Source organism: Chiloscyllium plagiosum, unplaced genomic scaffold (genome assembly GCF_037043375.1).
Source record: "Chiloscyllium plagiosum isolate Xiang-an unplaced genomic scaffold, Cpla_swu_hap1 HiC_scaffold_53X, whole genome shotgun sequence".
NCBI classification, from domain to species: domain Eukaryota; kingdom Metazoa; phylum Chordata; class Chondrichthyes; order Orectolobiformes; family Hemiscylliidae; genus Chiloscyllium; species Chiloscyllium plagiosum.
Genome location: NW_028270191.1, coordinates 6012726 through 6032471, shown reverse-complemented (window position 1 = coordinate 6032471; position 19746 = coordinate 6012726). Strand labels below are relative to the sequence as shown.

The 19746-nt window shown below is 49.2% G+C and overlaps 1 protein-coding gene across 4 annotated transcripts in view; it reads right to left on the bottom strand.

The window, feature by feature from the left end:
• LOC122543268 (natural resistance-associated macrophage protein 2-like) overlaps positions 1-19746 on the bottom strand; it is a 428402-nt gene that overhangs the window by 284837 nt on the left and 123819 nt on the right. For all 4 annotated transcript variants that reach the window (XM_087985576.1, XM_087985578.1, XM_087985575.1 and 1 more), the window contains one exon: positions 13054-13160. In XM_087985576.1, coding sequence (XP_087841702.1) covers positions 13054-13160 — 107 coding nt within the window. The remainder of the gene's footprint in view (positions 1-13053; positions 13161-19746) is intronic.

Sequence of the window (19746 nt, the reverse complement as noted above, 5' to 3'; positions counted from 1 at the left end):
TGCCCCCTTGTAATACCCGACTCCATACGCGGGAAAAGGTTCACACTGTCAACCCTATCTAACCCCCTAATCATCTTGTACACCTCAATCAAGTCACCCCTAAACCTTCTTTTCTCTGATGAAAACAGCCCCAAGTGTCTCAGTCTATCCTCATACGATCTTCCTTCCATACCAGGCAACATCCTGGTAAACCTCCTCTGCACCCGTTCCAGTGCCTCCACATCCTTCCTATAGTATGGCGACCAAAACTGCACACAATATTCCAGATGCGGCCGCACCAGAGTTTTATACAACTGCATCATGACCTCAGGACTCCGGAACTCAATTCCTCTACCAATAAAAGCCAGTACGCCATATGCCTTCCTCACCGCACTATTTACCTGGGTGGCAACTTTCAGAGATCTGTGTACATGGACACCAAGATCCCTCTGCTCATCCACACTACCAAGTATCCGACCATTAGCCCAGTACCCCATCTTTTTGTTATTCTTCCCAAAGTGAATCACCTCACATTTAGCTACATTGAATTCCATTTGCCACCTTTCTGTCCAGCTCTGCAGCTTCTCTATATCCTGCTGTAACCTGCCACATCCTTCCTCACTGTCAACAACTCCTCCGACTTTCGTATCATCCGCAAACTTGCTCACCCAACCTTCTAACCCCTCTTCCAGGTCATTTATAAAAATGACAAACAGCAATGGTCCCAAAACAGATCCTTGCGGAACACCGCTAGTGACGGCACTCCATGAAGAAACTTTGCCATCAACTACTACCCTCTGTCTTCTTCCATCCAGCCAATTCCTAATCCAAACCTCCAACTCACCCTCAATGCCATATCTCCGTATTTTCTGCAGTAGCCTACCATGGGGAACCTTATCAAACGCCTTACTAAAATCCATATATACCACATCTACCGCTTTCCCCTCATCAACCTCCTTCGTCACCTTTTCAAAGAATTCAATAAGGTTTGTGAGGCACGACCTGCCCTTCACAAAACCATGCTGACTATCCTTGATCACATTATTCCTATCCAGATGTGCATAAATCCTATCCCTTATAATTCTCTCTAAGACTTTGCCCACAACAGAAGTGAGACTCACCGGCCTATAGTTACTAGGGTTATCCCTACTCCCCTTTTTGAACAAGGGAACCACATTTGCTATCCTCCAGTCTTCTGGCACTACTCCTGTAGACAAAGAGGACATAAAAATCAAGGCCAATGGCTCTGCAATCTCCTCCCTTGCTTCCCAGAGAATCCTAGGATAAATGCCATCAGGCCCAGGGGACTTATCTATTTTCACCTTTTCCAGGATTTCCAACACCTCTTCTCTACATACCTCAAAGCCATCCATTCTACTTATTTGTGACTCAGTATTCACATCGACGACAATGCCCTGTTCCTGAGTAAATACTGAAGAAAAGTATTCATTCAGTGTCTCCCCAATCTCTTCCGCCTCCACACGCAACTTCCCACTACTATCCTTGACTGGACCTATTCCTACCCTAGTCATTCTTTTATTCCTAACATACCTATAGAAAGCCTTAGGGTTTTCCCTAATCCTACCGACTAAGGACCTTTCATGTCCCCTCCTTGCTGGTCTTAGCTCTCTCTTCAGGTCCTTCCTGGCAACCCTATAACTCTCAATCGCCCCAATTGAACCTTCACGTCTCATCTTGAGATAGGCCGCCCTCTTCCATTTAACAAGGGATTCCAATTCCTTATTAAACCACGGCTCCCTCGCACGACCCTTTCCTCCCTGCCTGACAGGTACATAATTATCAAGGACACTCAATAGTTGCTCCTTGAACAAGCTCCACATATCATTTACACTCTTGCCTTGGAGTCTACTTTTCCAAGCCACACATCCTAAGTCATGCCTCACCGCATCATAATTTCCCTGACCCCAGCTATAACTCTTGCCCTGTAGTACACACTTATCCCTCTCCATCACGAGAGTAAAAATCACCGAATTATGGTCACTATCCCCAAAGTGCTCACCTACCTCTAATTCTAACACCTGGCCTGGTTCGTTACCCAGAACCAAATCCAGTATGGCCTCACCTCTTGTTGGCCTGTCTACATATTGTGTCAGGAAACTCTCCTGCACACATTGAACAAACACTGACCCATCTAACGAACTTGAGCTATAGCTTTCCCAATCAATATCAGGAAAGTTAAAGTCCCCCATAACCACCACCCTATTACTGTCACTCATCTCCTGAATCACCTTCCCTATCCTTTCTTCTACATTTCTAGGACTATTGGGAGGCCTGTAAAAGACTCCTAACAGGGTGACCTCACCTTTCCTATTCCGAACCTCAGCCCAAACTACCTCATATGGCAAGTCCTCATCCATCGTCCTTTCCACCACTGTAATACTATCTTTGACAAGCAATGCCACACCTCCCCCTCTTTTACCCCCACCTCTGACCCTACTAAAACATTTAAATCCTGGAACCTGCAACAGCCAATCCTGTCCCTGTTCTAGCCATGTCTCCGTAATAGCCACAACATCGAAGTCCCAGGTACCAACCCACGCTGCAAGTTCAAGTCCCAGGTACCAACCCACGCTGCAAGTTCATTAATGAGGGAGGATCTATCATGAGTGAAAACATTACTGAGGGAGGGTCTATCACTGGGGGAAACAACACTGAGGGAGGGTCTATAACTGGGGGAAACATTACTGAGGGAGGTTTTATCACGGGGGACACATTCCTGAGGAACAGCCTATCACCGGGGGAAACATTAGTGAGGGAGGGTCTATCACTGGGGGAAACATTACTGAGGGAGTGCCTATCTCTGGGGGATACTTCACTGAGGGAGGGTCTATCACCGGGTGAAACATTACAGAGGGAGGGTCTATCACTGGGGGAAACATTACTGAGGGAGGGTCTATCACTGGGCGAAACATTACTGGCAGAAGGTCTATCACTGGAGAAAATATTACTGAGGGATGGCCTATCACTGGGGGAAACATTACTGAGGGAGGGTCTATCACTGGGGGAAGGTCTATCACCGGGGGAAACATTAGTGAGGGAGGGTCGATCACTGGGGGAAACATTACTGAGGGAGGATCTATCACTGGGGGAAACATTACTGAGGAAGGGCCTATCACAGGGGAAACATTAGTGAGGGAGGGTCTATCACTGGGGGAAACATTACTGAGGGAGGGTCTATCACTGGGGGAAACAATACTTAGGGAGGGTCTATCACCGGGTGAAACATTACTGAGGGAGGGTCTATCACTGGAGGATACTTTAGTGAGGGAGGGTCGATCACTGGGGGAAACATTACTGAGGAAGGGCCTATCACCGGGGGAAACATTAGTGAGGGAGGGTCTATCACTGGGGGAAACATTACTGAGGAAGGGCCTATCACTGGGGGAAACATTCCTGAGGGAGGGTCTATCACTGGGGGAAGCATTACTGAGGGAGGGCCTATCACTGGGGGCAACAATACTGAGGGAGGGTCTATCCCTGGGGAAACATTACTGAGGGAGGTTCTATCACTGGGGGAAACATTACTGAGGGAGGGTCTATCACTGGGGGAAAAATGACTGGGGGAGTGTCTATCACTGGGTGAAACATTACTGAGGGAGGGTCTATCACTGGGGGAAACATTACTGAGGGAGGGTCTATCACTGGGGGAAACATGACTGAGGGAGGGTCTATCACCGGGTGAAACATTACTGAGGGGGGGTCTATCACTGGGGGAAACATTACTGAGGGAGGGTCTATCATTCGTGAAAACATTACTGAGGGAGGGTCTATCACCGGGGGAAACTTTACCTAGGGACGGTCGATCACCAGAGGAAACATTACTGAGGGAGGGTCTATCACTGGGGGAAACAACACTGAGGGAGGGTCTATCACTGGGGGAAACATTACTGAGGGAGGGTTTATCACGGGGGAAACATTACTGTGGAAGGGCCTATCACCGGGGGAAACATTAGTGAGTGAGTGTCTATCACTGGAGGAAACATTACTGAGGGAGGGTCTATCACTGGGGGATATTTTACTGAGGGAGGGTCTATCACCGGGTGAAACATTCCTGAGGGAGGGTCTATCACCGGGGGAAACATTACTGAGAGAGGGTCTATCACTGGTGAAAATATTACTGAGGGATGGCCTATCACTGGGGAAAACATTACTGAGGAAGGGTCTATCCCTGGGGAAATATTACTGTGGGAGGGCCTATCACTGGGGGAAACATTACTGAGGGAGGGTCTATCCCTGGGGGAAACATTATTGAGGGAGGGTCTATTACTGGGGGATACTTTACTGAGGGAGGGTCTATCACTGGGGGAATCATGACTGAGGGAGGGTCTATCACTGTGTGAAACATTACAGAGGGAGGGTCTATCACTGGTGAAAACATTACTGAGGGAGGGTCTATCACCGGGGGAAACATTACTGAGCGAGGGCCTATCATTGGGGGAAACAATACTGAGGGAGGGCCTATCACTGGTGAAAACATTACTAAGGGGGGATCTATCACGAGTGAATACATTGCTGAGGGAGAGTCTATCACTGGGGGAAACATTACAGAGGGAGGGTCGATCACCAGAGGAAACATAACTGAGGGAGGGCCTATCACTGGGGGAAACAACACTGAGGGAGGGCCTATCACTGGGGGAAATAATACTGAGGGAGGGTCTATCACTGGGAGAAACATTACTGAGCGAGGGCCTATCATTGGGGGAAACAATACTGAGGGAGGGCCTATCACTGGTGAAAACATTACTAAGGGGGGATCTATCACTAGTGAATACATTACTGAGGGAGAGTCTATCACTGGGGGAAACATTACAGAGGGAGGGTCGATCACCAGAGGAAACATAACTGAGGGAGGGCCTATCACTGGGGGAAACAACACTGAGGGAGGGTTTATCACGGTGGAATCATTACTGAGGAAAGGCCTATCACCGGGGGAAACATCACTGAGGAAGGGTCTATCACTGGGGGAAACAATACTTAGGGAGGGTCTATCACCGGGTGAAACATTACTGAGGGAGGGTCTATCACTGGAGGAGACTTTAGTGAGGGAGGGTCGATCACTGGGGGAAACATTACTGAGGGAGGGTCTATCACTGGGGGAAACATGACTGAGGGAGGGTCTATCACTGGGTGAAACATTACTGAGGAAGGGCCTATCACTGGGGGAAACATTCCTGAGGGAGGGTCTATCACTGGGGGAAGCATTACTGAGGGAGGGCCTATCACTGGGGGCAACAATACTGAGGGAGGGTCTATCCCTGGGGAAACAGTACTGAGGGAGGTTCTATCACTGGGGGAAACATTACTGAGGGAGGGTCTATCACTGGGGGAAAAATGACTGGGGGAGTGTCTATCACTGGGTGAAACATTACTGAGGGAGGGTCTATCACTGGGGGAAACATTACTGAGGGAGGGTCTATCACTGGGGGAAACATTACTGAGGGAGGGCATATCACTGGGGGAAACATTACTGAGGGAGGGTCTATCCCTGGGGGAAACATTATTGAGGGAGGGTCTATTACTGGGGGATACTTTACTGAGGGAGGGTCTATCACTGGGGGAATCATGACTGAGGGAGGGTTTATCACGGGGGAAACATTACTGTGGAAGGGCCTATCACCGGGGGAAACATTAGAGAGTGAGTGTCTATCACTGGAGGAAACATTACTGAGGGAGGGTCTATCACTGGGGGATATTTTACTGAGGGAGGGTCTATCACCGGGTGAAACATTCCTGAGGGAGGGTCTATCACCGGGGGAAACATTACTGAGAGAGGGTCTATCACTGGTGAAAATATTACTGAGGGATGGCCTATCACTGGGGGAAACATTACTGAGGAAGGGTCTATCCCTGGGGAAATATTACTGTGGGAGGGCCTATCACTGGGGGAAACATTACTGAGGGAGGGCATATCACTGGGGGAAACATTACTGAGGGAGGGTCTATCCCTGGGGGAAACATTATTGAGGGAGGGTCTATTACTGGGGGAAACAACACTGAGGGAGGGTCCATCACTGGGGGAAACATTACTGAGGGAGGGTTTATCACGGGGGAAACATTACTGTGGAAGGGCCTATCACCGGGGGAAACATTAGTGAGTGAGTGTCTATCACTGGAGCAAACATTACTGAGGGAGGGTCTATCACTGGGGGATATTTTACTGAGGGAGGGTCTATCACCGGGTGAAACATTCCTGAGGGAGGGTCTATCACCGGGGGAAACATTACTGAGAGAGGGTCTATCACTGGTGAAAATATTACTGAGGGATGGCCTATCACTGGGGGAAACATTACTGAGGAAGGGTCTATCCCTGGGGAAATATTACTGTGGGAGGGCCTATCACTGGGGGAAACATTACTGAGGGAGGGCATATCACTGGGGGAAACATTACTGAGGGAGGGTCTATCCCTGGGGGAAACATTATTGAGGTAGGGTCTATCACTGGGGGAAGCATTACTGAGGGAGGGCCTATCACTGGGAGCAACAATACTGAGGGAGGGTCTATCCCTGGGGAAACATTACTGAGGGAGGTTCTATCACTGGGGGAAACATTACTGAGGGAGGGTCTATCACTGGGGGAAAAATGACTGGGGGAGTGTCTATCACTGGGTGAAACATTACTGAGGGAGGGTCTATCACCGGGTGAAACATTACTGAGGGAGGGTCTATCACTGGAGGATACTTTAGTGAGGGAGGGTCGATCACTGGGGGAAACATTACTGAGAGAGGGTCTATCACTGGTGAAAATATTACTGAGGGAGGATCTATCACTGGGGGAAACATTACTGAGGAAGGGCCTATCACTGGGGGAAACATTCCTGAGGGAGGGTCTTTCACTGGGGGAAGCATTACTGAGGGTGGGCCTATCACTGGGGGCAACAATACTGAGGGAGGGTCTATCCCTGGGGGAAACATTACTGAGGGAGGGTCTATCACTGGGGGAAACATTACTGAGGGAGGGTCTATCACTGGGGGAAAAATGACTGGGGGAGTGTCTATCACTGGGTGAAACATTACTGAGGGAGGGTCTATCACTGGGGGAAACATTACTGAGGGAGGGTCTATCACTGGGGGAAACATGACCGAGGGAGGGTCTATCACCAGGTGAAACATTACTGAGGGGGGGTCTATCACTGGGGGAAACATTACTGAGGGAGGGTCTATCATTCGTGAAAACATTACTGAGGGAGGGTCTATCACCGGGGGAAACTTTACCTAGGGACGGTCGATCACCAGAGGAAAAATTACTGAGGGAGGGCCTATCACTGGGGGAAACAACACTGAGGGAGGGTCTATCACTGGGGGAAACATTACTGAGGGAGGGTTTATCACGGGGGAAACATTACTGTGGAAGGGCCTATCACCGGGGGAAACATTAGTGAGTGAGTGTCTATCACTGGAGGAAACATTACTGAGGGAGGGTCTATCACTGGGGGATACTTTACTGAGGGAGGGTCTATCACCGGGTGAAACATTCCTGAGGGAGGGTCTATCACCGGGGGAAACATTACTGAGAGAGGGTCTATCACTGGTGAAAATATTACTGAGGGATGGCCTATCACTGGGGGAAACATTACTGAGGAAGGGTCTATCCCTGGGGAAATATTACTGTGGGAGGGCCTATCACTGGGGGAAACATTACTGAGGGAGGGCATATCACTGGGGGAAACATTACTGAGGGAGGGTCTATCCCTGGGGAAAACATTATTGAGGGAGGGTCTATTACTGGGGGATACTTTACTGAGGGAGGGTCTATCACTGGGGGAATCATTACTGAGGGAGGGTCTATCACTGTGTGAAACATTACAGAGGGAGGGTCTATCACTGGTGAAAACATTACTGAGGGAAGGTCTATCCCTGGGGGAAACATTAATGAGGGAGGGTCTATCACTAGTGAAAACATTACTGAGGGAGGGTCTATCACCGGGGGAAACATTACTGAGCGAGGGCCTATCATTGGGGGAAACAATACTGAGGGAGGGCCTATCACTGGTGAAAACATTACTAAGGGGGGATCTATCACTAGTGAATACATTACTGAGGGAGGGTCTATCACTGGGGGAAACATTACAGAGGGAGGGTCGATCACCAGAGGAAACATAACTGAGGGAGGGCCTATCACTGGGGGAAACAACACTGAGGGAGGGCCTATCACTGGGGGAAATAATACTGAGGGAGGGTCTATCACTGGGAGAAACATTACTGAGCGAGGGCCTATCATTGGGGGAAACAATACTGAGGGAGGGCCTATCACTGGTGAAAACATTACTAAGGGGGGATCTATCACTAGTGAATACATTACTGAGGGAGAGTCTATCACTGGGGGAAACATTACAGAGGGAGGGTCGATCACCAGAGGAAACATAACTGAGGGAGGGCCTATCACTGGGGGAAACAACACTGAGGGAGGGTTTATCACGGTGGAATCATTACTGAGGAAAGGCCTATCACCGGGGGAAACATCACTGAGGAAGGGTCTATCACTGGGGAGAACATTACTGAGAGAGGGTCTATCACCGGGGGAAACATTACTGAGGGAGGGCCTTTCACTGGGGGAAATAATACTGAGGGAGGGTCTATCACTGGGGGAAACATTACTGTGGGAGGGTCTATCTCTGGGGGAAACATTACTGAGGGAGGGTCTATCACTGGGGGAAACATGACTGAGGGAGGGTCTATCACTGGTGAAAACATTACTGAGGGAAGGTCTATCCCTGGGGGAAACATTAATGAGGGAGGGTCTATCACTAGTGAAAACATTACTGAGGGAGGGTCTATCACCGGGGGAAACATTACTGAGGGAGGATCGATCACCAGAGGAAACATTACTGAGGGAGGGCCTATCACTGGGGGTAACAACACTGAGGGAGAGTCTGTCACTGGGGGAAACATTACTGAGGGAGGGTTTATCACGGGGGAAACATTACTGAGGGAGGGCCTATCACCGGGGGAAACATTCGTGAGGGAGGGTCTATCACTGGGGGAAACATTACTGAGGGAGGGTCTATCACCGGGCGAAACATTACTGAGGGAGGGTCTTTCACTGGGGGAAACATTACTGAGAGAGGGTCTATCACTGGTGAAACTATTACTGAGGGATGGCCTATCACTGGGGGAAACATTACTGAGGGAGGGTCTATCACTGGGGGAAACATTACTGAGCGAGGGCCTATTACTGGGGGAAACATTACTGAGGGAGGGCCTATCACTGGTGAAAACATTACTGAGGGAGGGTCTATCCCTGGGGGAAACATTACTGAGGGGGTGGACGCTGAGCAGGAGGGGACACGGGACTGCTGGGTAAGTGAGGCTTTATATTTGGGTGGTTGCTTTACCCGAAACACGACTGGTGTGGTATCTCCCACCCACCCTCCTCCTCGAACCAAAAAAAAGACTCTGTGCACCAGATTGATTATATGACTCGTCTTTTTTTTCCTCTTTTAGTTTTCAGTCAGCTCATTGGGAATTTAGAATAATGGGAATGGAGGTTAGGGCAGTTGAATGTTGAGGAGAAAGTGAGGGCTGCAGATGCTGGAGATCAGAGCTGAAAATGTGTTGCTGGAAAAGCGCAGCAGGTCAGGCAGCATCCAGGGAACAGGAGAATCGACGTTTCGGGCATAAGCCCTTCTTCAGGAATGTTTCCCCCGGTGATAGAAGGGCTTATGCCCGAAACGTCGATTCTCCTGTTCCCTGGATGCTGCCTGACCTGCTGCGCTTTTCCAGCAACACATTTTCAGCAGTTGAATGTTGCTCTTGCAGAATGTGGGAGTTAAGGCTCACCACTAGTGTCCCTGATAACTACATCTGTGGGAAGTGTACCCAACTCCAGCTCCTCGGAAACCACGTTAGGGAACTGGAGCTGGAGCTGGATGAACTTCGGATCATTCGGGAGGCAGAGGGGCTTATTGAGAGGAGTTACAGGGAGGTAGTCACACCTCAGGTACAAGAAGAAGGTAGATGGGTTACCGTCAGGGGACGGAAAGGGAACCGGCAGGCAGTGCAGGGATCCCCTGTGGCCATTCCCCACAATACCAAGTATACTGTTTTCGGTACTGTTGGTGGGGACGACTTACCAGGGGTAAGCCATGGGTATAGGTCTCTGGTACAGAGTCTGTCCCTGTTGCTCAGAAGGGAAGGGGGGAGAGGAGCAGAGCATCAGTCATTGGGTACTCCATAGTTCGGGGGACAGACAGGAGGTTCTGTTGGCATGAGAGAGACTCACGCCAACCTGGTGTGTTGCCTCCCAGGTGCCAGAGTTTGTGCTGTCTTGGATCGCTTTTTCGGAATCCTTGAGAGAGAGGGGGAGCAGCCCCAAGTGGTGGTCCACATAGTCACCAACGACACAAGTAGGGAAAGAGATGAGGATTTAAGGCAGAAATTCAGGGAGCTAGGGTGGCTAGCTTCCACAGATTTGTTATCTCTGGTTTATTGCCCGTACCACGTGCTAGCAAGGTGAGGAATAGGGAGAGAGAGGAGTTGAACATGTGGTTACAGGGATGGTGCAGGAGGGAGGATTTTGGATGCCTGGATAATTGGGGCTCATTCTGGGGTAGGTGGGACCTCTACAAACAGGATGGTCTACACCTGAACCAGAGAGGTACCAATATCCTGGGGGGCAAATTTGCTAATACTCTTTGGGAGGATTTAAACTAATTTAGCAGGGGGATGGGAACCCAAATTGTAGTTCGGGTGTAGAGGAGGTTGAGAGTAGGGAGGTCCAAAATAAGGTTTCAGGGTCCCGAGAGGGCACTGGCAAGCAGGAAGGTGGTTTGAAGGGTATCTACTTCGACGCCAGGAGCATCCTGAATAAGGACAAAGTGAGGACTGTAGATGCTGGAGATCAGAGCTGAAAAATGTGTTGCTGGAAAAGTGCTTTTCCAGCATCCTGAATAAGGTGGGTGAACTTGCAGCATGGGTTGGTACCTGGGACTTCGATGTTGTGGCCATTTCGGAGACATGGATAGAGCAGGGACAGGAACAGTTGTTGCAGGTTCTGGGATTTAGATGTTTCAATAAGAACAGAGAAGATGATAAAAGCGGGGAAGGATTGTGGCATTGTTAGTCAAAGGCCGTGTTACAGTGGCAAAAAGGACGTTCGAGGACTCATCTACTGAGGTAGTATGGGCTGAGGTTAGAAACAGGAAAGGAGAGGTCACCCTGTTGGGAGTTTTCTATAAGCCTCTGAATAGTTCCAGAGATTTAGAGGAAATGATAGCAAATATAACTCTCGATAGGTGCGAGAGTAACAGGATAGTTGTTAACCACCTGATGAAGGAACAGCGCTCCGAGAGCTAGTGCTTCCAAATAAACCTGTTGGACTATAACCTGGTGTTGTGTGATTTTTAACTGTGTTCACAGTGTGAGTGTGTGTGGCTGGGGAGGCTGTGTCACTGAGAGAGATTGGTATCAACTGCCGCTCAGTCACTTCTAGTTACAAACCTGATTCCCAAGTTAAAACCTCGGCTCACACTCCAGTGCAGAACTGTGGGAGTGCTGCACAGTCAGCACTTGTCTTTTGGATACAATGTCAAACTGAGGTCACTTTTCTGTAAAGGACCACTTGGCATTATTTGAAGAAGCAGAGGCGTCCTTGCTGGCTGATATTTGTTCCTGAATCACCAACATGAAACCGATTATTGCCATTTGTGCGAATTTGCCGAGTACTTGGCTGCTGCAATTCCTACGTTGCAACAGTGATTTCTCTTCAACACAAAAGGATTTCATTGGCCTTTTAGTGCTTTAAGATGTCTGACGTTCATGAGAAGCTCTGCATAAATGCAAGTCTTTCTGTAGCTTTCAGGGTCTATTCAGGGAAACAGTTTGTTACCCGGACAGAAAGATGACAGGACAGAATTTATATGAGGGGAGAAATTGATATTGTGAGAGGGGAAACACTGGGGAACAGTCGATTGCTGGATTAGTTCTATTACTGGAGAGTGTAAGGGAGGTGATGGCCTAATGTTATTTTTGCTGGACTGTTAATCCAGAGACCCAGGTAATGTTCTGTCGACAAAGTTCAAATCCCACCACAGAATTGAATTTGAATGAAGAGTCCCAGGATTCTCAAGAAAAAACCCATCTGGTTCCCTTTAGGGAAGGAAATGGCAGTCCTTATCTGGTCTGGGCCTACATGTGATTCCAGGCCTACATGTGACTCCAGACCCACAGCAATATGGTTGGCTCTTAAGTGCCTGCTGGACAATTACAGATGGGATATAAACGCTGACCTGGCCAGCGACACCCACATCCCATGAATAAATAAAAATACAACAGAGAGCTTGGAGTACATGTCCACAGATTGATGAAGGTGGCTGGTTTGGGAGCTTTTAAGAGCTAGGAGGTTATGTAGGAGCTGTATAAAAGGCTAGTTAGACCACAACAGGAGTCCCTTGTGCAGTTCTGGTCACCGCACTGTCGGAAAGTTGTAATTGCATGACAGAAGGTGTGGAGGAGATTTACCAGGACTGGAGACTTTCAGTTATTGGAAAGATTGGTGAGGCTGAAATTGTTTTCCCTGGAACTGAGGGAGGCTGAGGTGAGACTAATGAGGGGCCCAGATAGAGAGAATAGGAAGGACCTATTCCCCTTGGTCGTGGGGCCCATAGTCAGGAGGCATGAATTTAAGATAAGATAGAGATGGCCAGAGGAATTGAGGGGAAATGGTTTCACCCAGAGGGTAACGGGGATCTGGAACTTACTGTCTGGCTATGTGCAAGAGGCAGAACCCTCACAACCTTTCAGAAATGGTTTTGATATGCAGCTTGAAGCGGTAAACCCTACAGAGTATCGACCCAATAGCTGGAATGTGGGATGAAGCTGAATGGTAAACCGGTTGGCTAGCATGGACTGGAGGGGTTGAATAGCCTCCTTCTGCACAATAGGTTCCTGTGAAGCTATGAATTTTCAGTGAATGAGCAGGATGTGGAAGCCACTTCCGATATTATCTGAAGTTGAAAACGAGCCTAAGACCTGGCAACGGTAAAGTCAGATACAATCGGACTGTGACAGTCAGTAACAAATTGCCTCCCCCAGGAACACAAGGGAATTGTACTTTACCTTCCGGCAGACAGCAGGTTAATAGCTATGGCTGATCCAATCACTTCCTGCATGTCCGAGCCAATGATTGCTAGCTCCACCATCAGCCACAGCAGAATTCGAGGGAACTGCAACATTCACAACATGGTAAATGTTAGTCATTTGGCCCAGTTGATAATGTGAACTCAGTAAATACATGCTCAGGCTATTACAGTCTTGTCATTCTCACGTCTTATAGGATAATTACAAATGAGGAAGGTCATTCAGCCCCTATTGATACGTCCATTCAAAAAAGGTTCCTAACCCCGTTTCCCCATGTTGTAACAGCTGACTGTTATTTAAGTGATGCCAATGCTTTTTTTTTAACCTATTCTCCTGTAAAATGTGCTCATCACTTGGATAGGCGATGGAGAGTTTGGAACTTTTCTGACTCAGTGCAAGCCCCTTCTGAGAAATAGCTTTGACCTATGGGTTCTCTAATTGGGGGTGAGGTGGGCAAGGGGCCAACCAGATCTTTGGTAGTGGGGTTTGGTGAATGGGATCTTCTCTCAGTAGGAAGGTGGGGGAATGGTCCAGTCCCAGACACAGTCCAGAGGCAGCCACCAGGGGCCCTGGGTGCCAGGCTCCCCTTGCCCTCGATTTTGAACTCCCCTCACCCCTAACCTCCACCATCCATTGCCCATGGCCCATTCATGCCAACTCATGCCTCACCCACCTCCTTTGGCCCCTCACACCAATGCCAGCCCTGACCCCTTACTCATTCCCATAGCTCCTTATAGCTCCTAAGCTGAATTAGTTCCATTTCATGCCAACCCATGCCACCCTTTGCCCTTGCATCCTCCATGCCAACTCATCCTGTACCCACAATGGGAAGACATCAGGAGCTATGCTTTGCTGAAATAAAGTTCTTACTATCTTTTATTGACTTCACCAAATGAGAAAAAAACTCATTGTTAAAAGTATATTCAACACATTTCAATCCTTTCAAATATTTAATACCTTATTAAAACAAACATTCTCATTCAGAGTCCCACATCAAAGACAGCTAATTCCTCAATGACCTCTTGGAAATGTCAAACTGTGAATTGACAGGCCTCCCACTGTGATAATGCCAGGTAATAGAAGCAATCAAGCAGGAATAATTCTGTAATGATAGGCCTCAGGCTTACATCAACAAACAGGGATTCAAATTGCAAACAATTCCAAGGCACATGTTTTTTATTTTCAAAAGCTAAAGGGAAGGGCTTAACAGACATTTGGACATACATTATCTGGACCTAATTGTGTGAGTCGATGAGTTCATAAGGTGGATGAATACTAATACACTCAATGCTGCTGAGGCATCCTACAGTGACGCAAGGCAGATGTCTCAAGTGGCCCTGAGTGGTACATTGGTGAATAGGTTAGCAATCTAAAATGAGCACAAAGAGATAGCAGGGCTATTGATAATGTCTAGTCGGCTCTTCAGAAATGTGAAGGAAGTATTCACAATATAAATAGAGAAACTGCTCAAATTTCGCTGACGCAACTCACACGACCAGGTCAGGCTGTGCAGAATTAATCAGACCAGTCTTGCTTATTGTGGTCACCCGGCACTGAACTGGGCACAGTGCTCAACTGGGACTAACACTGAACTGGACACAGTGCTCAATGTGGGACTAACACTGAACTGGACACAGTGCTGAATGTGGGACTGAGACTAAACTGCACACTGTGCTGAATGTGGGACTGACACTAAACTGGGCACAGTGCTCAATGTGGGACTGACACTGAACTGGACACAGAGCTCAATGTGGGACTGACACTGAACTGGACACAGTGCTCAATGTGGGACTGACTCTGAGCTGGACACAGTGCTCAATGTGGGACTGACTCTGAACGAGACACAGTGCTGAATGTGGGACTGATACTGAACTGGGCACAGTGCTCAATATGGGACTGACACTGAACTGGACACAGTGCTCAATGTGGGTCTGACACTGAACTGGATACAGTGCTCAATGAGAGACTGACAATGGACTGGACACAGTGCTCAAATTGGGACTGACACTGAACAGGACACAGTGCTAAATATGGGACTGACACTGAACTGGACACAGTACTCAATGTGGGTCTGACACTGAACTGGATACAGTGCTCAATGAGAGACTGACAATGGACTGGACACAGTGCTCAATGTGGGACTGACACTGAACAGGACACAGTGCTAAATATGGGACTGACACTGAACTGGACACAGTACTCAATGTGGGACAGACACTGAACTGGACACAGTGCTAAATATGGGACTGACACTGAACTGGACACAGTACTCAATGTGGGACAGACACTGAACTGGACACAGTGCTCAGTGTGGGACTGACACTGAACTGGGCACAGTGCTCAATGTGGGACTGACACTGAACTGGGTACGGGGCTCAATGTGGGACTGACACGGAACTGAACACAGTGCTGAACGTGGGACTGAGACTGACCTGAACACAGTGCTTATTTTGGGACTGACACTGATCTGGAGACAGAGGTCAATGTGGGACTGACACTGAACTGGACACAGTCCTTAATGTGGGACTGACACTGAACTGGACACAGTGCTCAATGTGGGACTGAGACTGAACTGGACACAGTGCTTATTTTGGGACTGACACTGAACTGGACACAGTTCTCAATGTGGGACTGACACTGAACTGGACACAGTGCTCAATTTGAGACTGAGACTGAACTGGACACAGTGCTCAATGTGGGACTGACACTGAACTGGACACAGTGCTTATTTTGGGACTGAGACTGAACCGGGCACAGTGCTCAATGTGGGACTGACACTGAACTGGACACAGTGCTCAATGTGGGACTGACACTGAACTGGACACAGTGCTCAAAGTGGGACTGAGACTGAACCGGGCACAGTGCTCAATGTGGGATTGAGACTGAACTGGACACAGTGCTCAATGTGGGACTGATACTGAACTGCACACAGTGCTCAATGTGGGACTGACACTGAAATGGACACAGTGCTCAATGTGGGACTGACACTGAACTGGGCACAGTGCTCAATGTGGGACTGACACAGAACTGGACACAGTGCTCAATGTGGGACTGACTCGGAACCGGACACTTTGCTCAAAGTGGGACTGACACTGAACTGGACACAGTGCTCAATGTGGGACTGACACTGAACTGGGCACAGTGCTCAATGTGGGACTGACACTGAACTGGGCACAGTGCTCAATGTGGGACTGACACTGAACTGGGCACAGTGCTCAATGTGGGTCTGACACTGAACTGGACACAGTGCTCAATGTGGGACTGACACTGAACTGGACACTTTGCTCAAAGTGGGACTGACACTGAACTGGACACAGTGCTCAATGTGGGACTGACACTGAACTGGGCACAGTGCTCAATGTGGGACTGACACTGAACTGGGCACAGTGCTCAATGTGGGACTGACACTGAACTGGGCACAGTGCTCAATGTGGGTCTGATATTGAACTGGACACAGTGCTCAATGTGGGACTGACATTGAACTGGACACAGTGCTCAATGTGGGTCTGACATTGAACTGGACACAGTGCTCAATGTGGGACTGACACTGAGCTGGACACAGTGTTGAATGTGGGACTCACACTGAACTGGACACAGTGCTCAACGTCGGACTGACACTGAACTGGACACAGTGCTCAATGTGGGACTGAGACTGAACTGGACACAGTGCTCAACGTCGGACTGAGAGTGAACTGGACACAGTGCTCAGTGTGGGACTGAGACTGAACTGGCCACAGTGTTGAATGTGGTACTGACAGTGAACTGGACACAGTGCTCAATGTGGGACTGAGACTGAACTGGACACAGTGCTCAACGTCGGACTGAGAGTGAACTGGACACAGTGCTCAGTGTGGGACTGAGACTGAACTGGCCACAGTGTTGAATGTGGGACTGACACTGAACTGGCCACAGTGTTGAATGTGGGACTGACACTGAACTGGACACAGTGTTCAACGTCGGACTGATTCTGAACTGGACACAGTGCTCAATGTGGGACTGAGACTGAACTGGACACAGTGCTCAACGTCGGACTGAGACTGAACTGGACACAGTGCTCAGTGTGGGACTGAGACTGAACTGGACACAGTGCTGAATGTGGGACTGAGACTGAACTGGACACAGTGCTGAATGTGGGACTGACACTGAGCTGGACACAGTGCTCAATGTGGGACTGACACTGAACTGGCCACACTGCTCAACGTCGGACTGATTCTGAACTGGACACAGTGTCAGTGTGGGACTGACACTGAACTGGACACAGAGCTCAATGTGGGACTGACACTGATCTGGACACAGTGCTCAATGTGGGACTGACACTGAATTGGACACAGTGCTCAATGTGGGACTGACACTGTACTGGGCACAGAGCTCAATGTGGGACTGACACTGAACTGGACACAGTGCTGAATGTGGGACTGATACTGAACTGGACACAGTGCTCAATGAGGGACTGACACTGAACTGGACACAGTGCTCAATGACGGACTGACACTGAACAGGACACAGTGCTCAATATGGGACTGACACTGAACTGGACACAGTACTCAATGTGGGACAGACACTGAACTGGACACAGTGCTCAGTGTGGGACTGACACTGAACTGGGCACAGTGCTCAATGTGGGGCTGACACTGAACTGGGTACGGGGCTCAATGTGGGACTGACACGGAACTGAACACAGTGCTGAACGTGGGACTGAGACTGACCTAAACACAGTGTTTATTTTGGGACTGACACTGAACTGGACACAGAGGTCAATGTGGGACTGACACTGAACTGGACACAGTCCTTAATGTGGGACTGATGCTGAACTGCACACAGTGCTCAATGTGGGACTGACACTGAAATGGACACAGTGCTCAATGTGGGACTGACACTGAACTGGGCACAGTGCTCAATGTGGAACTGACACAGAACTGGACACAGTGCTCAATGTGGGACTGACTCGGAACCGGACACTTTGCTCAAAGTGGGACTGACACTGAACTGGACACAGTGCTCAATGTGGGACTGACACTGAACTGGACACACTGATCAATGTGGGACTGACACTGAACTGGGCACAGTGCTCAATGTGGGACTGACACTGAACTGGGCACAGTGCTCAATGTGGGTCTGACATTGAACTGGACACACTGATCAATGTGGGACTGACATTGAACTGGACACAGTGCTCAATGTGGGACTGACACTCAGCTGGACACAGTGTTGAATGTGGGACTCACACTGAACTGGACACAGTGCTCAACGTCGGACTGATTCTGAACTGGACACAGTGCTCAATGTGGGACTGACACTGAACTGGACACAGTGCTGAATGTGGGACTGATACTGAACTGGACACAGTGCTCAGTGTGGGACTGACACTGAACTGGGCACAGTGCTCAATGTGGGACTGACACTGAACTGGACACAGTGCTCAATTTGAGACTGAGACTGAACTGGACACAGTGCTCAATGAGGGACTGACACTGAACTGGACACAGTGCTCAATTTGAGACTGAGACTGAACTGGACACAGTGCTCAATGTGGGACTGACACTGAACTGGCCACACTGCTCAACGTCGGACTGATTCTGAACTGGACACAGTGTCAGTGTGGGACTGACACTGAACTCGACACAGAGCTCAATGTGGGACTGACACTGATCTGGACACAGTGCTCAATGTGGGACTGACACTGAATTGGACACAGTGCTCAATGTGGGACTGACACTGTACTGGGCACAGAGCTCAATGTGGGACTGACACTGAACTGGACACAGTGCTGAATGTGGGACTGATACTGAACTGGACACAGTGCTCAATGAGGGACTGACACTGAACTGGACACAGTGCTCAATGTCGGACTGACACTGAACTGGACACAGTGCTCAGTGTGGGACTGACACTGAAATGGGCACAGTGCTCAATGTGGGACTGACACTGAACTGGGTACGGGGCTCAATGTGGGACTGACACGGAACTGAACACAGTGCTGAACGTGGGACTGAGACTGACCTGAACACAGTGCTTATTTTGGGACTGACACTGAACTGGACACAGAGGTCAATGTGGGACTGACACTGAACTGGACACAGTCCTTAATGTGGGACTGACACTGAACTGGACACAGTGCTCAATGTGGGACTGAGACTGAACTGGACACAGTGCTTATTTTGGGACTGACACTGAACTGGACACAGTTCTCAATGTGGGACTGACACTGAACTGGACACAGTGCTCAATTTGAGACTGAGACTGAACTGGACACAGTGCTCAATGTGGGACTGACACTGAACTGGACACAGTGCTTATTTTGGGACTGAGACTGAACCGGGCACAGTGCTCAATGTGGGACTGAGACTGAACTGGACACAGTGCTCAATGTGGGACTGACACTGAACTGGACACAGTGCTCAAAGTGGGATTGAGACTGAACCGGGCACAGTGCTCAATGTGGGATTGAGACTGAACTGGACACAGTGCTCAATGTGGGACTGATACTGAACTGCACACAGTGCTCAATGTGGGACTGACACTGAAATGGACACAGTGCTCAATGTGGGACTGACACTGAACTGGGCACAGTGCTCAATGTGGGACTGACACAGAACTGGACCCAGTGCTCAATGGGGGACTGACTCGGAACCGGACACTTTGCTCAAAGTGGGACTGACACTGAACTGGACA